Below are 21,767 nucleotides of genomic sequence, written 5' to 3'. Positions count from 1 at the left end.
AAGCTAATACATCCATTCAGGACGAGTAAGTATGTGACGTATGTGGATTTATCGCCAGATCCATCCGCTGCCCATCAAATCCCTCAGGGGGTGTCCACGTCGATTCTTGACTGACATGATTGACATAATACACTCGCCCATTGGGCGCTACCCGCTGCTCCCACTCCTGAGGCGGCGAAGTGGACCGAACGACTCCTCCGTCAACTTCGTGGACCGCGCCGGCCTGAAGCATTCGCATGGTCAAACTCGACCGAGCATATGGCGAGTGAGCTCCCGAGGTGTCGCCACTTCTGCCACCAGCAACAGCTTCCACTTCGGAATTTGGCCGGGACATGTTCTGAACTGGAGAAACTGAGTGTCCCCGGCGGTGGTCGGCGATATTCGTCGCGAGTCTGAGGTCGCTGCGTGTATATGCTTCTGGCTGCTTCTCAGTACTCGATGGCCGCGATATAGGATCATGGTCGATGTTGGCAGTGAGAATGGTCTCTTGCATTTCTTCTCTCGACCTTACCGAAGGTCCTTCGCCAGGGTATATCAGCTCGTCCAATCTCTGGATTCTCCTCTCAAATTCCGACCAATCGGTCAAATCAACAAAGAATCGCCATTGTCGTCGAGGTCGAGTGAATTTTTTCAGGGCCCAGATCAATAGGAGCATGAAGGGCTGAAATTGATTAGCCAATTTGGGCCTCCGTGGTCCCAGCCAATTCATCATCACTTACACTAATGAAGGTACTGGTGGCTTTGACAGCGATTTTCTTTCCGTTCCACAGACTGGCAGTATTAAAGAAAAAGACAATGAGGAAGGTGCTGATGGCTCCTATATAGGCCAGACCTGGCTGCAAGATCCGGAACCAACCTGATTTGTCGGGGTCTGTGAGAGATTCGTATCGTCTCCTGCTTTCAATCTCTTCTAGGTGTATCGACCGCCTTATGAAAGTTAGTATCTGCCTCAACAAAACATTTGACAAACTTACCAGTGATAGAACATGAAGTAGGCGACACACTGAGAACACCACACCAGAACAGCTGAAACCGAGCTGATGTTGACAATAACATCTTGGAACTGCTAGTAATTAGATCCTTTTTTTTTTTTTTTTTCCCAGAATATTCTCTGCAATACTTACAGTCTGGAGGAAAGCTGTATCTTCGTGAAGCCTGATGAATGGAAGCCAGTATAGAACGACGACGCTGATGATGAGGGCCGGCCAAGGTGACCTGGTCCTGAATTCAACACCACTCGTCCACGCGAGGAATCTTCTCAATGGTCCAGACTGACCCGTTACCGTGATTGATCGAGTCATTCCATAGAGCTGACGAGCTGCCACGTACAGAGCTGTATTCGCACAGCTCAAAGCAGAATAAATCAAGCAGCCATTGAGGAACCCTGGAAGGAACTTGAAGCCATATTGAATCGTGACAATGATAGGGGCTGCATTGGTCTTAAGCTCGGGAAACGCCGCCATATATTTATTCCTCTCCTCTGCGTCGGTGAGGGTAGTAAGGGCCTGGCCAAATAGTCCAGGGAGGTTTTGATCCTTCCACGATATGTTCGAGACGATGAGTCCGGTCGTGAGACAATACAGGACGACTGTGAACCAGGCAATGTTTCTCGCTGGCAATTTCAGTTCGTGTGGGTCGCGAGCTTCGAATGCTGTGACGGTCAGGAGTTCGACCCCGATGTAAGCAAAGGTCGCCAAAGGCAGGGCCATGCTGAAGAAAACATTCAGTTAACGGTTTCAATGTTGGTTAAGTGACTGACCTGATGGCAATGAAATGACTCGCAGCGGCATTCTCATTATTCTGAACGGCATCTTCGAAATCTGCAACAAATGTCAACCAAGGGTTCTCGGCTGGTAGATGATCTTGGGCTGACATCTCGAGCCAATCTTCTCTCCGGATCCAACTAATGCCTCGTCAGCTTTGGACTTGGGTTGGGTGATGTATGGTACAACCCCCAGCGTTAATCAGGCACATCAGGATGATTATACCAACGACGAGGCAAAGTTTGAGCACACCGCCAACAAACTCCACCCAGCCAAAGACCTGAGAAGTGGTCAGGAAGTTCCAAGATATCGTCCCGAGGACTCACGTTGACAGGGGCGGCATTGATTGCCAGCAATATCCACGGAGCAGCAGCGAAAGTGAGAGATTTCCAAGCATGGGATAGACCCCAATACTTTGTCAGGTCTCCAGCGACGATGATAAGTGCACTGAAGCTGACGCAATAGGTGTACCTACAGAACAAAAACGTCAGATTCTGAACATACAACACGACGAAGGAGGACATACCAGTATAGAATTCCGACGGCAATACCCAGGTCTTCATCGACGAACGATCTGACGAACTCCACCATAGCATTTGGAATGGGCCAAATATTAATGAGTTCGCAAATCCCTTCCATAATAGCGATGACGATAATACCAATAACGAAGACCGCAATCATCGCACCGCCCGGTCCCGCCAGGGCCGTTGTAGAACTGGACCCACGAAAGAACCCGACCCCAATGATCCCACCCAGAGCAATAAACTACATTAAAACAACATCATGTCGTTAGTATATCCCGTGACGGCGATGGCAACGAACTCGTTTGGCTGGCAGGGCGGGCGTTTGTTGCTTACCAAAATCTGCCATGATCGCAACCTCCTCCTGTTGGACAATTGTCTGTCAGCCTTGCTACACAGAAGAAATGATGCACAAGCATGAAGGATCCGAAAATAGAATCCGGGCTCAACTCACTTCAAGAGTACGTCGCCTCTAGGAGTCATGCGAGCCATAGTTATCCTCGAGAACGCGTGACAGAAGAGGGGAGGGGAAAAAACAGGGCACACCGGGCTCTGGAATGGGAAAGAAGGCTAGTAGAACGGAATTTCTCTTCGAGAATCTATCGTTCAGGCAAAGCTATATCGGATAGCGAGCGGCGTGAGTACCTGGCCACCCACAGCCACCACCAAACGAGACGCGGCTCGAGGGGCATTAACGAGGCCCAAGCAGAGCAAGAACAAGGACCAACAAGCAGATTGACTAGTACTCAAACGCAAGGGCGGCGTATTCATGCCCAAAGCTAAGCACAGTGTGGTTTATTTACATCAGAGATCTTTCAAGCAAGCCGTTTGATATCTATGGGGCCAAACTCGATGAATTTCACTACATCCATACATCACTCCTCATGCACATGTTTGGAAATTACCTGCGAAAGACATAGCGGGCTGAAGACCTTGTTTCTGGGCCCTTGGGAAATTTGAGGTAAAGAAAGGGGCATTCAATATTATATATCAAGCTCCATCTGAGATTTATGAAGCTCTGAATTCTTGCAGACAAGGAAAAGGCCAATCCACCGGGCTGTGAGGAAATATAGTCCACTGCCTACCCATCTCTTCAAGCCAGAAAACGAGCATTCTCTCGATTTGTCACTGGTCATCAGTCGACATGCAGCGATAAGACGAAAAGTCTTTCCACTAAAAACTGAACAACAAAGCCTCATGATACGGTCCTGGCCCCCTTTTTTCCTGATCTGGTGGGAATTGAGAGCCACTCTCTCAAGGGTCCCCGCTGGTCTAGATAGTAGAGATCATCGCAGACCAGTATTTCCACTCGGGCTACAGAAACAGGACAGAAAGTCATCCAACCGCGCCCGACGAGTGAAGGGGGCTCGAAAGCAAAGCCGCATCTTGCCTTGCCGGGCAAAAGTCACTCCACGCAGTTGGACAAGAACAAAGCTAGCTAAACCCCATATTGATCAGCTCTCACTCATTTTACCGCCCGTGCATCAAAGCGAGCAAGTTCTAGTTGTGGATCCCTGTCCCGTCCTGCCCCGTCCTGCCCCGTGGCACAATACTAAGAAATTAGTCACGCCGCACCGAGCCATTGGTGCCATATCGAATACGAGATTTTCAGCCTGATCGTGCATACTGCCCTTGGTGAACTCTTGTATCAGAGGTGAGGGTCTGAAAGCAGGTGTGTGTGTTTTCAAGTAACTAGCTTGTTTTCATCGAGATCGGGGAGTAGGTAACTGCATTTGGGGGCCACCAGGCTTCCTGTCTGCGGGTGCTTGAATTTGCACCTTAAAAGCGAACTGTTGACCAGGGCGCAGAAATACAGCACTAATGATGGCGTTCCTGCTAATGAGTTTGCGTCTGTAGTCTGCCGACGGGAATGGTCCGTTTTATTTTTCTTCAGCCGCATAGCATGGCGGCCGCACATCTTTTCTCAGCAAGGGCAAGCGGATTGAGCGACAGAGATAGGAAAATCTATCAAGACAAAAGTGTGGGTTTCGTGCCATACGCTGATTGATTTTGTGGAACTTTGAACGGGGATTCCCCTTGATTCAAAAGTCCACAAGCTAGCTAGACCTAATACCCGTTTGTGCTGGGGTGGCAAATCTCCCTAAGAAACAACCATGTCCGTGATATGCCACTGGCTTGATGCCGAATGGTCCGTGTAAATCCGTTTGCTCATGGAGGCGGAAGCCTCTAAATCGTGGAAATAGTGTCTTGTCCTTTGGTGACAGTGATTCGTTTTCCAGAGTGGAATGAAAAGTAGGCTGGTTTGTATAAAGAGCCGACACAGTAGCTCGGGCACATGTCTACGGCAGAGACTTGGAACTAGGTTGACGTAGTGCATGTTTCTCTTGACTGAGGGCTGCCTTTCTGATTCTCGTCGGCAAAGAACCGCTTATAAAGTCTTCCTCGTCAGCCTCCCCGAAGGTGACAACGTCATCAGACACGCACCACCAGCAGCACCCTGATGAGCCCTTACCGCAATGCCCCAGCTCCGCCTATCCACGTCCTTGTACAAATTCCCACAGGCGTAGGGCTTGAAGAACGCCACTCCGCTGAGACTGGTCAAGCTGAACCGCTCGACTTTCTGGTTCGAGTGTTCTGATGCTCGAATCAAAAGAAATCCGTCATCTTCAGGTAGGACTAAGCCTGCGAAAACGTTGTCCGTGAATCCCAGTTGGAGGGCCCGTTCAGCGGGTGAAGAGAGATCAGCGCGGATCAAGTATACATTCTTCTGCCGGTCGCAGGCGATGAAACGGGGGTAAGAGCGGAAGGGAAGAAGATGTGCTTCGAGAGATTGCGTCTGGTGTTGCCACGTCTATTGCAATCGACATGTCAGCATGGAAAAAGAAATTGGACGATTGAAACGTGTACGGTTTTGGACAATGGACTTACTTCATGCCTGCACCTAATGGTTCCTCTGACAAGCTTCAAATCAGAGCCCCAGATCGACCAGTAATGGTAGTTTCTATCGCGTTCCCAAAGACAAAAGAACTCGCCGTCGCCGGAGAAGTCAAAAGCCATCAAATCTTTATCGCTTAGGGGAATCGATGTGTCACCTCTGGGGATAGGGTTGCACGTCAGCAGAGATTTAGACAGGAATTGGATTGTTTAGTGAGAACCATACCTAGGTGTGAACAGTTCCAGCTTGTCCGGTGTTTGAATCAAGCAAAATCCTTTGCGGGACAGCTTAACGTCTTGGGGCTTGGAGGAGAGTTGAATGGTCCGATATTGGTGGATTTTGTTCTGTCTCTCACTGATCCGTTGCAGTAATCGGACCAGGTACTTGAAACATCTCAGTTGCGGACAAGGAATTTGGGATTCCGAACGGATGAGCAGGTACATACCGTTGATTTTGGATGTTGTTGCTGCACCACAGCCAGAAATGAACCCGCGAGCAAGACCTTGATGCATTTGGCAGGATGAGGAACCACCACGGCATTGGAGAAGTAGGATTTCAGACTTGCTGCTTTCAGTTCTTCGCAGCGAGGTGTATCGTTCCAACTCTCTGATTCATCTCCCAGAAAACCCAAGTCGTAGATGTAAACGTCGGATTTACTCCATAGCGCAGCCGTACCTGCTGACGGGGATAAAGTCCCACCGTCACAGTTTGGAGGAATCTCAAGTCGAATGAAGGATAGAGATCCATCTTGTTTGAAGAAGATTGACCGCGAGCCTTTCGTTGAACCGGACTTCAGCGTGGCAGAGAGAGGACCGGAAGATGAGATCGTCAAAGAAGGTACACCGATAAACGGCTGCGCAGTTGAATCCATCGAACTTCTTGGATAGTTGACTTCAGGAACATCACTCACGACTTCCGGCGCCGTGGATGCGCCGTCAAAGTGCCAGATCCGATCATTGCCGTATACTTCGGTCCACATCAAGATTCTTTCCAACTCTTGAACCGCATAGTTCATCTCAGGTCTCTCGTAGACATTGATAGTAAGGAGTCTGAGGACAAGTTTGGCACAATATCGAATCCAGTCTCGTTGCATTTGAGGAGCAATGCTCGGCGCCTTCTCTTCCAACCAGTATTTCACTGCTGGTTTGATCTCTGCATGCTTGCTGTCTGGATGCTGTCGCTGAGCGGTGTCATTTAGATGTCGGACTCGGTGGTAGAAGTAGTCGTCGGCACCTTTTGATCGACATAAGAGTTGGGCGTTAACTTCTTCCGGTCCACCAATTGCAAAGGCCAGGATCATGGCGAGAACACACCCGAAAGACCAAACGTCTCTTCTTGTGTTTACTTTGGCGGTTTGCTGGTTCTTGACTTCCGGAGGTTGGAAAGCCCCTGGGCCTGTCTTGAATGGTTGGAGGGCAACATCTCGCAGAATAGTTCCGGGAGCCACGGCGCCACATTGTTCGGCAGGTGGGAGTTGAACAATTTGAGAACCAGCCACGGATTCTTCCACGTTGGAGATACCAAAGTCGACGATTTTCCATCGCCCGACTGGCGCGGCAGCTCCGCTCCCGGTCGTTGGAAAGCATACCAGGATATTTTCAGGTGTGAGATCCACATGTCCACATCTGATCCGGCGGCCTTTATCGGTGATCATATGATTGTGGATAAAGTCCAGTCCTTGAGCCAAGCTGTACGCTTCAATGAGGACATTGTGAGGAGTGAACCGACTTGATCGTTCGGGAAAGTTGTCGAGGATTTCCTCCGGAGAGTACAGAAACTTTTGAAGGTCACGTCCCGCTGCCCACGGAGTCAAGATGACAAAATCCGGACCGTGAACGAAGGAGGCAAAGCTTTGCATAATGTTCTGATGATTTTGGAGACTTTTCCTAAACTGCTCCAGGTGAATCCTGTCGGATTCGAACTTGGGTCGTGGCCGTTGTGATTTCATTGCCACTCGTTTTCTTGCCATAACGTGTACCTAACCATGTATTAGTTGTCGATTTTGACGTGGTGTCGGAAGATATACTTCAGAATTGAAACCCCCAGCGTTATGTTGATCGGTACAGTAGAGATAGCCTTTTTCAAGATAGATCTTGTCCAGATCTCTTTGACTTCCAACATCGTCAATAGGTTCGGATTTGGTAATTGGCAAACGGTATCGTTGTGAGTATTCTTCATGCGAATTCTGTTCAATGACGATGGGTTTAAAGAGGTACTGCTCTCTTTTGAAGTCATCCTGGATATTGGGCGGGAGAAACGAAACATCTCTCAGGGGCAGATCATCATCTGTATATCGTGGGTATCTCAAATAATCCCCTCTTGGAGCGAAATATGTCTTGAACTCCGACCATTCAGTCCACTCGATTGTGATAAGGATGCAGAGGATAAGGGACATGGTCCTCCACAGTTCGGTGCGATCATCTTCATGATACCATTTGAAAGGCTTGAGCAGTTCCTTGACTCGTTCACGGGTCACCACGGATCGAGCATCGTGAGGATGAATAAAGACAGTCTCTAAGCTTTCAGGGCGAGAATATTTGCTTTGCAACTCTTTGCGGATTCGGACGAGTAGTCCCAAATCCACTTCGCGACTTTTGGAGCGTTTTCCAAGGAAAGGCATGACCGCTGAGGTGGGGAGAACCCGACATTTACGCCCACAGCCTTGTGAACCAAGTATTCGTTGGCCACCAAAGATTGGGACGATGCATGGTGACAAGGAAATCCTCCCTCATTGAGGATGGGACGGATATGGACTGCTTTCTGGAGCTGCCAGAGACATCGAGCTGCGGTGGAAAGGTCAATGAGGCTAGAAGACAAAGCGTTTTCCGTTCAGTCAAGCGCTACTCCAGTGGCTGCAGCGGGCAACACATGGTGTCAGTCGCCTAAATTTTGGGCCGCTGGCGTGGCTGACGGGGAATCGGTCAGTGACCCGTCGCTCGCAATTTGGTTATCTTGCCACGAAATTGGCCTAACACGTGGTCGTATCTTAGCTTTGAAGGTTCAAGTTGAGGCTCATCTGGCGGACAAACGTTGAAAAAGGAACGTGGAGATGGGTTGATCTTTGCCGGGGGGACCCTTGGGGGTGGGTGAGGAATAAGAAAGAAATGGAGTAAATTACTATTTACAAACTGTTGCGATGCTTCTTTGACGACGAAGAGATGTCCTTATCATCTTGGACTGACATCTCAAGTTCAGTAATAATGTACACCACACTGAAGCCCTTGTCGAACCATTCAAGTCAGTCAAAAGTTCAGCAATTCAGCATCCACATCCATGCCTTCCATTCATCCGGCCTGGCGCTGGCTACAAAATCACCATCGTTCTTGCTTCTTGGTGTACCCACTGGCAGCATCTGCTAACCATCTACCAATCTTCCCCGCTGTACTCTTCCTCCGCTCAGGTTGTTTACCATGTCCCTCATGCGCCTCTTCGTTTTGTAGTCTTTGAGCAAGGGCTGCGTCATTTTCTCGAAGACGAGCCTTCTCTTCGGTGGAATGGAGTGTCGGCTCTGTTTCTCTCGTGGTCACTTCACCGTAGGACGGCAGCATGTCATCTGAAGATTCTGTCGGTTCGGATGCACTCGTGCTTGTCACAGCCGATGCATTCTGATCGTTACGGTAGGTTGGTGGACCGGAGGTCGCGCGATTGGTGTACTGGTCATTGCTTGAAGGTCCAAATGTAGGACTGAGAGGGCGAAACCCTTTGCTGCGCAATTTGGCTTCCTCAACTCGTTGGTCGCGAAAAACTTTTTCTTCCTGGCCACGTTCCTTCCAGTATTGGTAGAGAGGGCCTCGAGAATATTCATTGTTGAAGATTGATGGACTCATACTTGAGTCCGGTGTGACTAATGAGAGGTATAGAACAGGAAAAGATCCTTGGATGCGAGAGTGAAGATGCTCGTGTGCGTGATACCCATGGAGTGATGAGCATAAGGCGACCGACCTCTGCAGAAGATATCTATAGCTCTTAACCGACTGTTGGTTGACTAAAAACTACGAAAGCTTCCCGGGTCGACCGTGAGAAGGAAATTCACTGACGATATCACATATGCCTCGCTGTCGATCGAAGGCGGACAATCGTTGACTTGTTGAAAATGAGCGCTGGCACAGACGAGGTTCTTCGCGGCTCTAAACACTGGTGAACGGAAGATACGGCAGGATACGTCGCAATACGAAAAGATTCAGACATGCAAGCAAAGTGGTCTCCTGGGGGGAATAGTCTGGGGAATGTCACCGGAAAAGAGCGAGAGCCTTCTACCCCACGAGAGGTCTCCAAGCTGCAGGCCAAATGACGCACGAGGAGAGTTTTTGCCCGCAATGGGAAAATGACCCCTATTTTGGGAGACATGAGGTAATTTTTCCTTTGTCCAGTTGTACACTGCGGTGAAGGCCGGGGTGCAGCGCAAGACATGGATGGGAAGTCATTTGACAAGATTAGCCTCCTACCCTGCAAAGCGACTGAGAGGCAGAGGCAAGGATAATTGGGAGGAATAATTGATAGTCCGCACTGAGGTCATGCTTTCTCAAATGCACGACATCAAGGTACTGGCTAACAGGTCGAAATCAACGAGTCGCATAGGTTGCGGCATCTGCCGGCAAGTTCACGTAGAGTGAGTGCCGCTATGATGCAAATCGAAATATTGAGCAAGGTCGACGGAACAAGGCGTCCAAGGAAAGCATTGAGCATATGCAGATTCAGTGACATTGGTATCTGGGATACCTCATCTTCGTCACCACCGGTTGGCGAGAATCATCTTGATAGCCATGTCCCGCATTTTGTATTTGCACCTCCGTTGCCATCCACCATCGGACCGAAATAGCATGTTTAGAAAACAAGAGCCGCACCCTTCGTCTTCTTGTCACCACTAGAAACGCGGTCAATCCCATGCCATGTGCATGCCGGTAAAATTGGATTACATACCCCAATTCGAAATGCTTGCATCGCTTCAAGGGTAATTGTGACTTTGTCTTGCATACGGTACACTCCAATCTCAACACCACCTTCTTGGTTGTCTTGGCCTTCTTGTGGAAGATAGGCCTTGTTTGGCCACCATAACCGGATTGTTTGCGGTCGTATCGACGCTTTCCTTGGGCATACAGTTGGGCCTTATCCAGTGTTAGTCAATCGCTCGAGTGTTCGGTCGGAGTAAGTCCTACTTTTCCGGCTTTGTATTGGGTGACCTTGTGCTGTGTGTGCTTTTTGCAATCCTTGCCCTTGCAGTAGGTGCGGCGAGTCTTGGGAACATTGACCTAGAGAGAAGAAATTCGCGTCAGCGTTTCTGCTCTGTGCGGGATTTCAACAGAGGCAGAGCCTTGTAAATCCAATCCTCCTCTTCAATTCTTTGCAAGTCTAAAACAGGAGTTCGAGATCCCGCGTAGAATGGAGTTCGTTGTAGATATCATGCCCTTCTTGCTGACAGTTTTCTCGCGACAAAATCCCCATCTCTTTCGCTTCTTTGTTCCTTTTGGTATTCATTTGGCCGCCATTGTCCATCTACGTCCGGAGCAGGTCGAAGAGAAGGATTTAATCGTGCTCTTGACTCACCATTTTGACCAATTATCTGGTAGCGTCCCTGGAGGAGAGATGATCTTGTCAAACAGTATCGATGACCAGGCCAAAGTTCAAGTTCTCAAGACTGCAAACCACAGTGGAATGCCAAGACGCACAACTTTGGCTGGAAAATTGAGCCAACCCAATTGAGGGAAGTCTGCCGAGGGCTTGATGAATCTTATCTAATCACTAACTCAGCTTCTGCTCCAGCTCCCCACCACCACACCCCGTATCTCGGCCGGGCTCTACATCAATAGAAGACTACCTCGAGAGGAGTATGGCTAAAGTTGGATATGAAGATTTGTCCGGCACTTCCACTCCAGTGACTTCCAATCCCTATGATAGTCTAATTGCTGCCTGCCGCGGTGATCCCGTCTGCATGCCTATTTCTTCTGTCTCATTTTGTCTGATAACTTTCACAGAAATTGATTCAAGAACGGTATATACTCCACCGGGTCACTAGAAATGGTCAACAGCGAGAGAAAATTCTCCGCGAAGACTTTGAAGGATGGACTCTTGACGAACACCTTGTGAAATTAGATGGTCCTCAGAAGGATGCATCATACATAGACCCTCGACACTGTCTTGTCTTCTGGGGAAGACCCCCTCAAAAGTTAAAGACGCTGGTAGATGTCATCCAATCGAAGCTGAAGGATGCAGCACCGGGTATGCCACGTCTAGCACGATTTGACCGCGCGAGCTTACAAGATAGACCTCTGGCTAATGCCGTTGGAGAACTTACACTTGACGGTCATGGAAATCGCTCATTCCAAGACCGAAGGTGAGATTGCAAAATTGATGGATGACCTCCAACCTTATTTCAAGGCAATCGCCGATCACACAATGACTCATCGTGCAAGACTTGTCAAACCTCTTTTGAGCTACGATTCGGCCGCGCTCGCGCTGAGCTTTGTGCCCGCTGCGGGAGAATCAGTGTCACATGGGCGGACCGTGGAGGACGACAAGTACACGTACCATCATTTAAGGCGAGATACCTATGGTGCTCTCACGGAAGCCGGAATTCAAGTCGGCTCGAGATACGTGGTCCCTTCGGCGCATCTCACAATTGCGAGATACAACACTCCTAATGTCTTTGGCGGTGATCCTCTGGACGGAAACATCACCCTAGACATGAAAAAGCGAAAGCATTGGATCAATGAGATCGACTTGATCAACAAATGGCTGGAAGCAGAATACTGGCCTGTGGAAGGGGAACTGATCAAACCTGGAGGTGAATGGGTTGTTGGTGATGAGAAAGGCCTCGATTTTCGCAATGGGAGACTTTGGTACGGTGGAGGTCAAACAATATATCTAGGAGAAGGATTTATTCACGGTGAGATTTGATGAATCCCGCGTGGCCTTCCCATCGTTATCATCACACGACCAAGCGCAGACGATCGACTACAACGGACCTGAATTGTCTCTTCCAGAACAGTTTCTTGTTCAGATTCAAGAGGGAAAGAAGTCATACGTGATAACACCGACCTGCGATAGAATTGCCTCGTTGGTTCGGCACCTACATTGCCCCATTTTCACACACGTTTATTGCAAATGGATAGGGTGCCCCAAGAAATGTTGCAAAGGATAATTTCCCAGAAAGTCGATGTCCGAGTGTTCTGGGTGGAGAGATATATGACACTCTGCAATGACGCTGGGGTGGCCTGAGATACCTCTTCGTCCATCTATTTTCGTTTTGATTAACAAGCAATAGCTGATTTGGTCAACGTATACGAGATACAACGTGAGACTTTCTGATATTGTGCGAAATAATGCAATGCCTGAGTTTTTGTTCTGGCGTATTATTGCGCACGGTCTCACAAGATCTCACTCACACTCTCTTAGAATTGTGGTCTCCATGCTATCAGAACCATTCGGTTTGCGAGCGATATCTATGTCACTGGCCGCCTCAAAGAGAAGGCCCAGAAATTAGGGTTGACTATGTTGAGTCTTTTCCACGTCAGAATCAGTATCGAAAAGGCGCTATTCTTCTGATCCGCGGTGTCAGGATTGACAAGCATACCTATTGAAGAGCCTAGATCTCTGTCATGAAATGACAGGATTCTCAGTCTTTTTGGGTGTTCCCCAAGGGGTCGAGGCTCTTTCCTGAGACACGGGTTCACAAAAACATCATATCAATATTACCATGTCATGGAGCCCCTTGCATCAGCAGGATACCACGTCATTGCATCAGACAAGAAAAATCATGGGTTCAGCAGCAAGCCCGTCTGAAATGTACATCAACAGCACCTGTTCACGAAGAAATCTCTAGCACAAAGACCTTCATAAGCTCCTAATAGAGCATACCGTTGGACACAACATTGGCGGTATGGTCAGGCGCGTCTGCCAGTATCCCGAGAGCTTCGCAACTATCACTTAAGGAGAATTCTTTCTACCCGGGTCGACGGTATACCAAAAAAAGGGAAAAGAAAAGAGAAAAATTTTGGAGCAACTTTGGCACTTTGGCTTCCAAAGCCACAACCCTGAAACTGCCTTGCTTTGGTCCGGGGCAAAGAGAAAACTGTATCTCAAGAGCTTCTATGACAAGCTTGTGTAGAACCAGGATACGTCCACGTCGGACGTCGTCGGCTTCTACGTCATGGAGGTCAACATGCCTGATACGTTGTGCTGCACGTTTCTCACACACGGCGCCTTCGAGATTGATGCGGCCAGAATCGACAGTGAGGAACGATAAGAGCAAAAGTCAGGATCAGGAAGGAGTATGGTGCTTTCTGGTGAAAAGGCGTGGATTGCTGACAAGGCAGAGGGCATGGCTCGGGAGTTCTATGAAGATGTCGCTGTAAGGTGTGGTGCCGGACTTGGGGCGTTAGTTTGCAGAGGAGAATCCAGAGGGGTGCGTGTGAGAATTGCTTCGGTTCATTGACGCATAACAGTCCCCAAGCAAACACCGTGTCCTCGACAACGTCTTCATTCCTTGCTTAGCTTGTTCTGAAATGATAGATATAAACAGTCAGCTTGCCGCCTTCTTGAAGGACTGAGATGAGGGAGAGCCTTATGAACTCATGTCTACAAGTGGTCTTGGAAGATTATGAAGCTAATGGCAATGTAGTCTTGTTGAACATGGCAATCACAATGACGGAAAGACCCGTGCAAGCGACACCAGAACATGATCCTGCTCGCATAACGAGAATATCCAATTTCGGAATCCAGTTGCTTCACCGATACGAAGGAGACGAGGGTTTTGAACAGGCCATCCAAACAGTGACGGAAGCAATAGCAATGACACTAGGGGACGATGAAAATCGACAGATTATGCAGGGACGCTTTGGTGGGAAAGTTTTTTTCCTAGATATGATGAGACTGGCCATGTCAATCATCTGAAAACGTTTCGGGCCCGAACTCCCAAGGATCAAGAAGATCGAGCGATATGGGCTAACAGCCTCCACCGGCAATTCGCTCAACGAATGAAGAGGGATGATCCAGACTGGGTCCTATGCTTGAAAAGCTTACGACACGCGTATGAAGCTCAGTCTCGTATAAGGGAAAAATCTCATATCTCAACTGTGCGCTGGAATCCTTTATTGATTCCTACCGTTGTCTGCCGGGAATTCCTCTTTTGCGTTTGAACTCTATGCGTCAAGCCCGGAGAATATTTCACCAGCGACAAGAGTGGGAAAGAGCGAATGAAATGGCTCGAGAAGCGTTGTCATTACTCCCTTGTTCTGCGGTCGTCATCTAAGCTGTGACGATCAACAATGGGCTATGCTTCAGACAGCTAGCATTGCAGTAAATACCTGTTCGCTCGCTTTCAAGACAGGCGGATATACGACACTGTTCAACGTATCGAAGTTGTGGCGGACTCGTCCTTGGATACATTACCGATAGCAGAAGTGATTTTCAGATCTGAAGGGAGAGAATCCGAGCCTGGCGGCGGCGCTTGAAGAGCTCGAAACATTTCGGTTCCGATTGTCTGGCGAATCCATCGCGAGATTTAAGCTGTTGGAAGAAAGGGAAAAAGTAGCTGAGAAGTTTGAAGAGCTCGTGCAGGATATAGAACGTTTCTCGGCTTCGACGGATTCCTTCGAAGCTCAGAGATCAGCGCTGGTGCTATAGTCCTTACCGAGCCTCAGATACGGGCATCTTCCTCTTCCAGGGTTATTGTTGATCAATACTCCTCTCATTCTCAACCGGTATCTCCAACGGAACACCTCCACTCCAGAGATGTGGTAGTGAAAGAGATATAGGGGCCGAGACAATGGCATCTGAAGTTGGAGTCGTATCACTTGATGAGTTGACTTGGCAGTGGTCCAACTGTGTAAAAGCAGTCCTGAAAGAGTTAGAAAGTATAAATATCTTCACGTCTCAGAGTATGTCGAGGATGTAGTGGGTGGCTTTGGGCTTTGCAAGCCCGTTTCCACGTCATGTTACTTGCCAACAATTCGGAATTGCCGTAGAAGGCGCATTGGATCGGATTGTATTATCATATTCGCCGATAATAAAGGCTCCTGCGTGTTCCAGGCCTGAGGCATTCAGAAATTTCGGCGTTAGCGGAAATGGCTCGTTAGTTCTAGTTGTCATAACGCCAGAAACACCAAACTAGCGTCCGCTGTAAGGAGTGTCGCAAGAGAAAAGTGACATCGTGAAAGCATGTGGAGAGACTTACTTCTGTGTAGGGTTAGAACCGACCAGCGCTGATCAGGTATTGGAAAAAAGGTCTGAGTCTGATATTGTTCATTTTACCTGTCATGGTTCCTCCGACAGTTTGGACCCCTCGAAAAACCATCTGCTCCTTCAAAGGATGGTCGATGGTCAAACGGTCATCGACCGGCTTACGGTCAAGCAACTCTCCCATTTAGCGGCTAAAGGACGGGCGCGACTGGTATTCCTCTCAGCATGTTCAACAGCTCAGGTTATAGTTGGCAAACTTCAGGCAGAGTGGCTTCATCCAGAAGATCCGTTCCTTTAGGCCCTGTTTGTGCATTTGGAGGCTTGATCGTATAAGTTTTGCTCTGCTTGCAATGCTGCGAGCTTTTGTGGGAATCCCTTAATGTCCCGGTAATCCTAATTGTGCGAGAACATCGTCGTTGCGGAAGATCTATCACAATTAGTCATTTCACGCTAGTGGCTCATGTCGCAACCTAGCCAGCTGTTTCGTGAGGAAGCAGAGATACGGTTAGATTCCTATGCCGAAAGTTATTGTGGGGCCTCTCATAAAATACGATCGGAGCTCGCCATTACTGCCCACCGTCTGGGATTGGTTTCAAGCGGGGACTCTGGAGCGGAAACCCCCCCGCGGAGAGGGAATTTGGGGCGCAGATAATCTGGAGTCATATGTGGAGAGCGACGGCTTTTTCGAAAATAAATTTCAAATTCATGGTCCAAGAGAAGCACCACGGCTTCGTCATGCTGCCTTATGGGTGGGAAACTTCCGCCTCAGCCTTGTGTCCTTCGGGAGCTTTCCGAGCCCTTTGTTCCTATTGGCGGTCGAAGTCGGGAGTAAACCGAACCGATAGAACCGGGATTATTTGCCTCTGCCACAACTAGTTATGGATGTGGCAAGACGTTCGGTCTCCCCATAACCTGCCTCAGTGATTTGGATTCCATTCATACTCCAGTATTGACCTTGCAGGACTTGACGGTGTATGAAACAAAATCCGACCGAAGTGACTTCGGTGAGTTCGACGAGAGTCCGGCATGTCAATTTAATTATGGAGCCTTGACTGAAGCAGAGTGTGTAGATGTACACAACCTGCCCTAGGTTTTGCTAGACATTCAGCATCAGTATGAATATGTTCAAGTTTGGGAGAACTCGGCTGCACGAGAGTGCAGCCGCTCTGTTCGGCAAGATAGGTGGCGGTTATGCAACAGGCGCGCCGGCAAGAAGAACTTTGCGTTCAAAATTCCGTGACTATGTTCAACGATCGATATCTTCGAGTATCCCTCAACGAGCCTCGTTTGCTGGAGGTTTAGCCGTTCCAATCACCTGCCTCGGTCTCGGCGCGGGCGGTTTGGCAATATGGCAACGCTTAGACTCAAAAAATCATGGGGTTTCGGGGAGGGCCATAGCACCGGAATACGCGACCAAGGCTCAAATGGAAAAGGTGAGCTCTCGCTTGCTTTGGTTAAATCTTTCCAGGCCAACAAGTTGAATCTTTCGCTCGTGTTGCCAGGCAATCCGCGAAGTACAAGATACAATAGGGGAAGACAGCATCAGCATCGACGATGAAGTTCTCCATGCCCATGGTTATTCCAATTGGGCAAACCACAACATTGACAAACTGCCGGTCGCAGTTGTGTTCCCCACATCGACCGAGGAAGTTTCTCAAATGGTCAAAATCTGCAATAAATACAAAATACCGATCAGTGAGTTTGGTGACGGATAAGAATACACACGAATGAGTGACCAACAATATAGTCCCATTCTCTGGCGGCTCCAGTATCGAAGGCAACTTCGCAGCGCCATTTGGAGGAATGAGTTTTGACTTTGTCCATATGGCAAATATTTTGCAACTTCACCCAGCTGAGTGAGAACACATCGGCTTTGGGTTGGTTGTTTTTTTGCTGATGAATATTACTAGCATGGATGTCGTTGTTCAACCATCCGTTTCATGGATGGACCTGAATGAGAAAATCAAAGACAGCGGTTTATTCTTTCCTATTGATCCAGGTCCAAGTGCGAAGATTGGTGGAATGGTGGGTACAAACTGTAGCGGTACGAATGCTGTTCGATATGGCACCATGAGAGATTGGGTGGTCAATCTAACCGTCGTGCTTGCTGATGGCCAGGTAGTCAAGACGCGACGACGGCCCAGGTAAGAAGGCTCCTTTTTTCCCAGTCTCGTTCCTCATCAGAATCTGAACGGAATGTCCAGGAAGTCTTCTGCAGGCTACAATCTTACTGGATTGTTTGTCGGATCGGAAGGAACACTTGGGGTAGTGACAGAGATCACCTTGAAACTGACAACTATCCCTGAAGAAACAGGAGTTGGCGTTGTCACATTTCCGTCAATGAGAGCGGCAGCCAAGGCAGCAGTGGACGTTGTGCACAAGGCGATTCCAGTCGGAGCGGTGGAAATTCTTGACGATGTCCAGATGAATGTGATCAACCGGGCGGGTAATACCGATCGAAAATGGAAAGAGACTCCCACGCTTTTCTTCAAATTCGCCGGCACCACGGGCGCGGTCAAAGACAGCATTGCTCAAGTCGGTCAGGTGGTCAAGGCGCATGGAGGGAGTGACTTTGAATTTGCGAGGGATGAAGCTGAGCAAAAGAGCCTGTGGTCTGCCCGGAAAGAAGCACTCTGGAGCATGTTGAGCCTGAGAACGCACGGAAACGAAGTCTGGTCGACCGATGTGGCCGTTCCACTTTCACGGGTGGCCGATCTTGTTGGTAAGATATTGCGCCTATGGAGGCACCCTGACCTCGCTGAAGCTACGGTATGCTGACACAAGGATCGCAGAAGTTTGCAAAGAAGAGATGGACGCCCTTGGTCTCTTCGGCAGTATGATGGGCCACATAGGAGACGGCAACTTCCACGAGACCATTCTGTATGACGGCGAGAAAGAGAAAGAAGAGGTGAAGAGATGCGTCCACAGCATGGTTCAACGTGCTATAGAAATGGAGGGTACCTGCACCGTAAGACAAACATGCATAATTTCCAAGTCTCCGTTCACTCATGTTGACTTCTTCCTTAATTCTAGGGTGAACATGGCGTTGGTCTGGGAAAGAAGGAATTTTTACCTGAGGAATTAGGACTTGGGACACTGGAAGTGATGAGAACAATCAAGAAGAGCTTGGATCCACATTGGCTACTGAATCCCGGGAAGATCTTTGATGCATGAAAGAGCCAATGAGAGAGATCTCGTCATCCCTCCCCGGAGAGATTTGGCAGCAGAGGAACGTTTTATTATGGCTCATACCACAACCCTGTCGTGAACTCCTGATCGAGTGCCTGCCACATCGATCCTGGAATAAGCGCACCTCCAAATGTACTCTGAAGACCGTGGATCATCGGGGTAAAATCAACGTCTTGATTGCTGAAGTCCTGCAAGTTGCCTTCGTCCAAGTGGACATATGACTCCTGGGATGGGGCTTGGAAAATCCAGTTATTCCCACAATCTTTCTGATTTTCGGCCAGCGATTGAGGAGTCGTGATCCAAGGATCATTTTGGGCGCAGCTCGGTTGATCTCGTGTGTCATCCTGTCGGTTGCCACCATTGGATAATGTCACTAGAATTGAGGATATGTAAGAGAGATTTCCAGATCCAACAATGAGTTCAAGTCGTGGTGAACGTACTCTGATGTATGCTGATCGCGCGTTGTCTTATTCCTTGTAAAGCAGCCACACATTGGCCCGCCATTGGGTGTTTGTCATCAAGAAAATTCAGGGTTTGAAAGGATAGCTGCCACATTCGTGTGAACCTGTTCTTGTCGAGTTCACTTTTTAATTTAGGGCATGTCTCTGCCAATGTCAAGATCATGCATGCCGTCACGAGGTCTAGAGTCTAATCAGCCTTGGTTGCCGTGGGAGCAGCGTTGAGAAAGACGTTCTTACAAAATAATCCGAACCACCAAGCCCCGAAGAGACGGCCGGGGATGGCCCTGTTCAAAACTTCAATCAGTTCGCTCGCTGCTTCAAAGCAGCCGATCGCACAACGACCCGCAATTATTGTACGAATGCTGCTTTGCTCGGATGTCACGATATTTGGAGGTGTTCGGCAGCAAAAATCGGAAAATAAGGGTCGATACAACATCAGCCTGACATGTAATGTTCTGAAATACCACGACAGCATTAGATGCGGTCTCAGACAAGAATCTGAACCATGACAGCCCTTACCTTGCTTGGAGGATAAATCGTTGGCGGAGGAATGGCCTTGAAACTTGATCGTCCGGCACTCCACCGTCTCCCCATCTCAGTGTTGGAGGAAGATCTTTTTCGAAAGAAGATAGGGAAGACTCAAGGGCAACGATTGAATCAAACCTTATATTTTTATCGCTCTGGGTCGACGTTGGTGCATCAAGAGAGTCGTGGTCGATGTGGTGTGCATACATCTGCAGGAGAATCTGACCCAGAATTTCGCCCAATTTGACATTGTGTACGGCAAAGGTGGTGCGAGAAAATGTCCCGTCGGGTTGGTGGCAGTATTCGGATGAGTTGTCCAAGTATTCGTCGTCAATGGCAGAAAAGAGAGGTATTTTGGAACTCTCTAGGAGAGTCGGTAAACGTCCGAGAGTCATGCTCACAATTCTTCACCGAGAGTGAGTTCCCATTTCGGCCAGGAATAGATTCATGACTCACCGATCCATGAGCAAGCAGCCATGCCATGCTCTTCGTCTCATCTCAATCTCCAAAGTGTTGTACTTTGAATGATGGTCATTGAGGTGCAGCCCAATACCCTGGGCCATTCTATAGGCCAGACCTGACACACCCCAGCATCGCATGGGATGGTGAGTACTCTGCAAGTATATCGCGAGTAGCAACAGGGTCTGCACGATGGAGAGTCCCCCCTCATCCAGAAGGCTGATCTGAAGCAGCTCATTGACTCGGTCCATAAATTCCCCAGCAGGATGTTCATCCATTTGTTTCATCGAGTCCGAAAACTCACAGCCCAGAGCAAAGATAGTGTTTAAAGCACAGTGAAAAACTGTTGGGGAGCAGCCACGTCCACCAAGACCGACTCTTGAGAGTTCTCCTGCATCTGGATTTGTTCTGTCACTGACCCACAGGAGCTCGTAAGCTTTGAGGAAGCTCGGGAAATGTATCCACGGATAGAACAGATGCACCCCGTTCCAGTAATGATCCAAAAGATGATCTGCAATCCTTCGAGACGGAAGTGAAAACCGGTGAAATCTCCTCACTTGTGGAGGGTTTGTAATACTGTCACGCTGAGATCTCGAGATTGGTGGCTGCATGGATGTGATCGGACCTGAAAAGTCATCTGCCCCCAACCCTCGAGGTATTTGATTCATGAGGGAGACAATGGACGACTGTCCATAGAAGGATTCTCGCTGGCTTTGTGATGGAGCTGGTATTGAACAGATGGCACCCATAGCATTTACTTGATCTTCCTCATCAATAACCGCTGCGACTTCCCCACCATTCCGAGCAACTGATCCTTCATTGCTTCCCATATGTGATGTGCTGAGGCCCATTGGTGCTATTACTTGCCGTGGGCTCCTGTTGCGCAGTGACGGTCCCCCGGAGAAATTCGAGTTGCTGGTCTCACTTTGACTAGGTATACCCGGAGGACTGGCCGAGATGGATGTCGGTCGGGATCCTGGATGATCAAAGGCCTCATTTATGGCAATGGCACGCGGTGGACAGCCACTTTGCCCTGGAATTCTGTGGATAGATCGCTGCTCATTAGATCTCGAACTCCTGCGTGGTAAGAGCGTAGAGATCTCTTGATCAGAACTCTTCACCTGACTTAGCCTCAAGCTGGAGCTGGCTCCCTCCAAGAGACGAATACGATCGTGGAGGACCTTGATATATCTGTTCACTGTATTAGACCATGCCGCCTCGTCGAACTGATGGATCTGCTTACTCTCGCTGACTGTCGTTTCTGCTCGGATTTACAACTGTGCTATACACACATTGCGCCTCACTAAAGCCTCGTCTCTGACATTTGCCGCAGACAGGTTTGACACCGTTGCAACGGATTTTACGCCCTCGACAGACATCACAGGCCAGCGGGACTCTGGTGCGTTTTCGACCACCAGGCTTTTCGCGATTACTAGCATTGTCCTAGAGGATGACGGTCAATTAGTGAACAGGGCCCTCAAACGTCACATTGCGTTGCGCCTACATCACCTGCCCTTGGAGCCATGTTCGACGGCTAGCACAGGTTCATTTATAATCTCACAGGAAGTCTCAGTCGAGCTTGCGGTTGGAATATGGGGTTTCCCAGAGTTTGTGGCGCCTAGAGCCTCTCGCATGTTTAAATTGCAAAAGTCTCCCGGCAATCCGCCCGCCGAGAATAAGCGGAATTTGCAGCGCTGCAGCTATCGATTTCTATTTCACGGTCATCCGACCTCAGAAGGAAGCTCGGGCTGAAATGTCACCGATGCGAAGTACAAGA

At 48.9% G+C, this 21,767-nt stretch overlaps 7 protein-coding genes across 7 annotated transcripts; 2 read left to right on the top strand and 5 right to left on the bottom strand.

Annotated features, from left to right (window-relative positions):
• Nucleotides 1-16: 16 nt before the first annotated feature.
• Z518_09033 (uncharacterized protein) lies at nt 17-1,875 on the bottom strand (the record flags this gene model as incomplete). The annotated part of the gene is made up of 5 exons (XM_013412990.1): nt 17-661; nt 720-927; nt 975-1,063; nt 1,125-1,710; nt 1,760-1,875. 5 exons carry the CDS (start codon nt 1,873-1,875, stop codon nt 17-19), a joined length of 1,644 nt encoding a protein of 547 aa, XP_013268444.1.
• A 39-nt stretch (nt 1,876-1,914) lies between these two features.
• Z518_09032 (uncharacterized protein) lies at nt 1,915-2,633 on the bottom strand (the record flags this gene model as incomplete). Its single annotated transcript, XM_013412989.1, has 4 exons — nt 1,915-2,043; nt 2,090-2,234; nt 2,290-2,528; nt 2,586-2,633. The coding sequence occupies 4 exons, from the start codon at nt 2,631-2,633 to the stop codon at nt 1,915-1,917; spliced, it is 561 nt and encodes a 186-aa protein (XP_013268443.1).
• Nucleotides 2,634-5,389: 2,756 nt separating this feature from the next.
• Nucleotides 5,390-7,800, bottom strand: Z518_09031 (uncharacterized protein; the record flags this gene model as incomplete). Its single annotated transcript, XM_013412988.1, has 3 exons — nt 5,390-5,563; nt 5,626-7,158; nt 7,207-7,800. The coding sequence occupies 3 exons, from the start codon at nt 7,798-7,800 to the stop codon at nt 5,390-5,392; spliced, it is 2,301 nt and encodes a 766-aa protein (XP_013268442.1).
• A 691-nt stretch (nt 7,801-8,491) lies between these two features.
• On the bottom strand, nt 8,492-9,007 carry Z518_09030 (uncharacterized protein; the record flags this gene model as incomplete). The annotated part of the gene is made up of 1 exon (XM_013412987.1): nt 8,492-9,007. One exon carries the CDS (start codon nt 9,005-9,007, stop codon nt 8,492-8,494), a length of 516 nt encoding a protein of 171 aa, XP_013268441.1.
• Nucleotides 9,008-11,007: 2,000 nt separating this feature from the next.
• Nucleotides 11,008-12,074, top strand: Z518_09029 (uncharacterized protein; the record flags this gene model as incomplete). Its single annotated transcript, XM_013412986.1, has 3 exons — nt 11,008-11,103; nt 11,153-11,396; nt 11,443-12,074. 3 exons carry the CDS (start codon nt 11,008-11,010, stop codon nt 12,072-12,074), a joined length of 972 nt encoding a protein of 323 aa, XP_013268440.1.
• A 4,706-nt stretch (nt 12,075-16,780) lies between these two features.
• Z518_09028 (glycolate oxidase, subunit GlcD) lies at nt 16,781-18,530 on the top strand (the record flags this gene model as incomplete). The annotated part of the gene is made up of 7 exons (XM_013412985.1): nt 16,781-16,789; nt 16,859-17,051; nt 17,104-17,212; nt 17,267-17,500; nt 17,561-18,078; nt 18,149-18,324; nt 18,390-18,530. The coding sequence occupies 7 exons, from the start codon at nt 16,781-16,783 to the stop codon at nt 18,528-18,530; spliced, it is 1,380 nt and encodes a 459-aa protein (XP_013268439.1).
• A 65-nt stretch (nt 18,531-18,595) lies between these two features.
• Z518_09027 (uncharacterized protein) lies at nt 18,596-21,515 on the bottom strand (the record flags this gene model as incomplete). The annotated part of the gene is made up of 7 exons (XM_013412984.1): nt 18,596-18,918; nt 18,986-19,186; nt 19,244-19,461; nt 19,526-19,936; nt 19,988-21,181; nt 21,234-21,433; nt 21,495-21,515. The coding sequence occupies 7 exons, from the start codon at nt 21,513-21,515 to the stop codon at nt 18,596-18,598; spliced, it is 2,568 nt and encodes an 855-aa protein (XP_013268438.1).
• Between the last annotated feature and the right edge of the window lie 252 nt (nt 21,516-21,767).

This window comes from Rhinocladiella mackenziei, assembly GCF_000835555.1.
Source record: "Rhinocladiella mackenziei CBS 650.93 unplaced genomic scaffold supercont1.7, whole genome shotgun sequence".
NCBI lineage: Eukaryota > Fungi > Ascomycota > Eurotiomycetes > Chaetothyriales > Herpotrichiellaceae > Rhinocladiella > Rhinocladiella mackenziei.
This window is presented reverse-complemented; position numbering and strand designations above follow the sequence as displayed.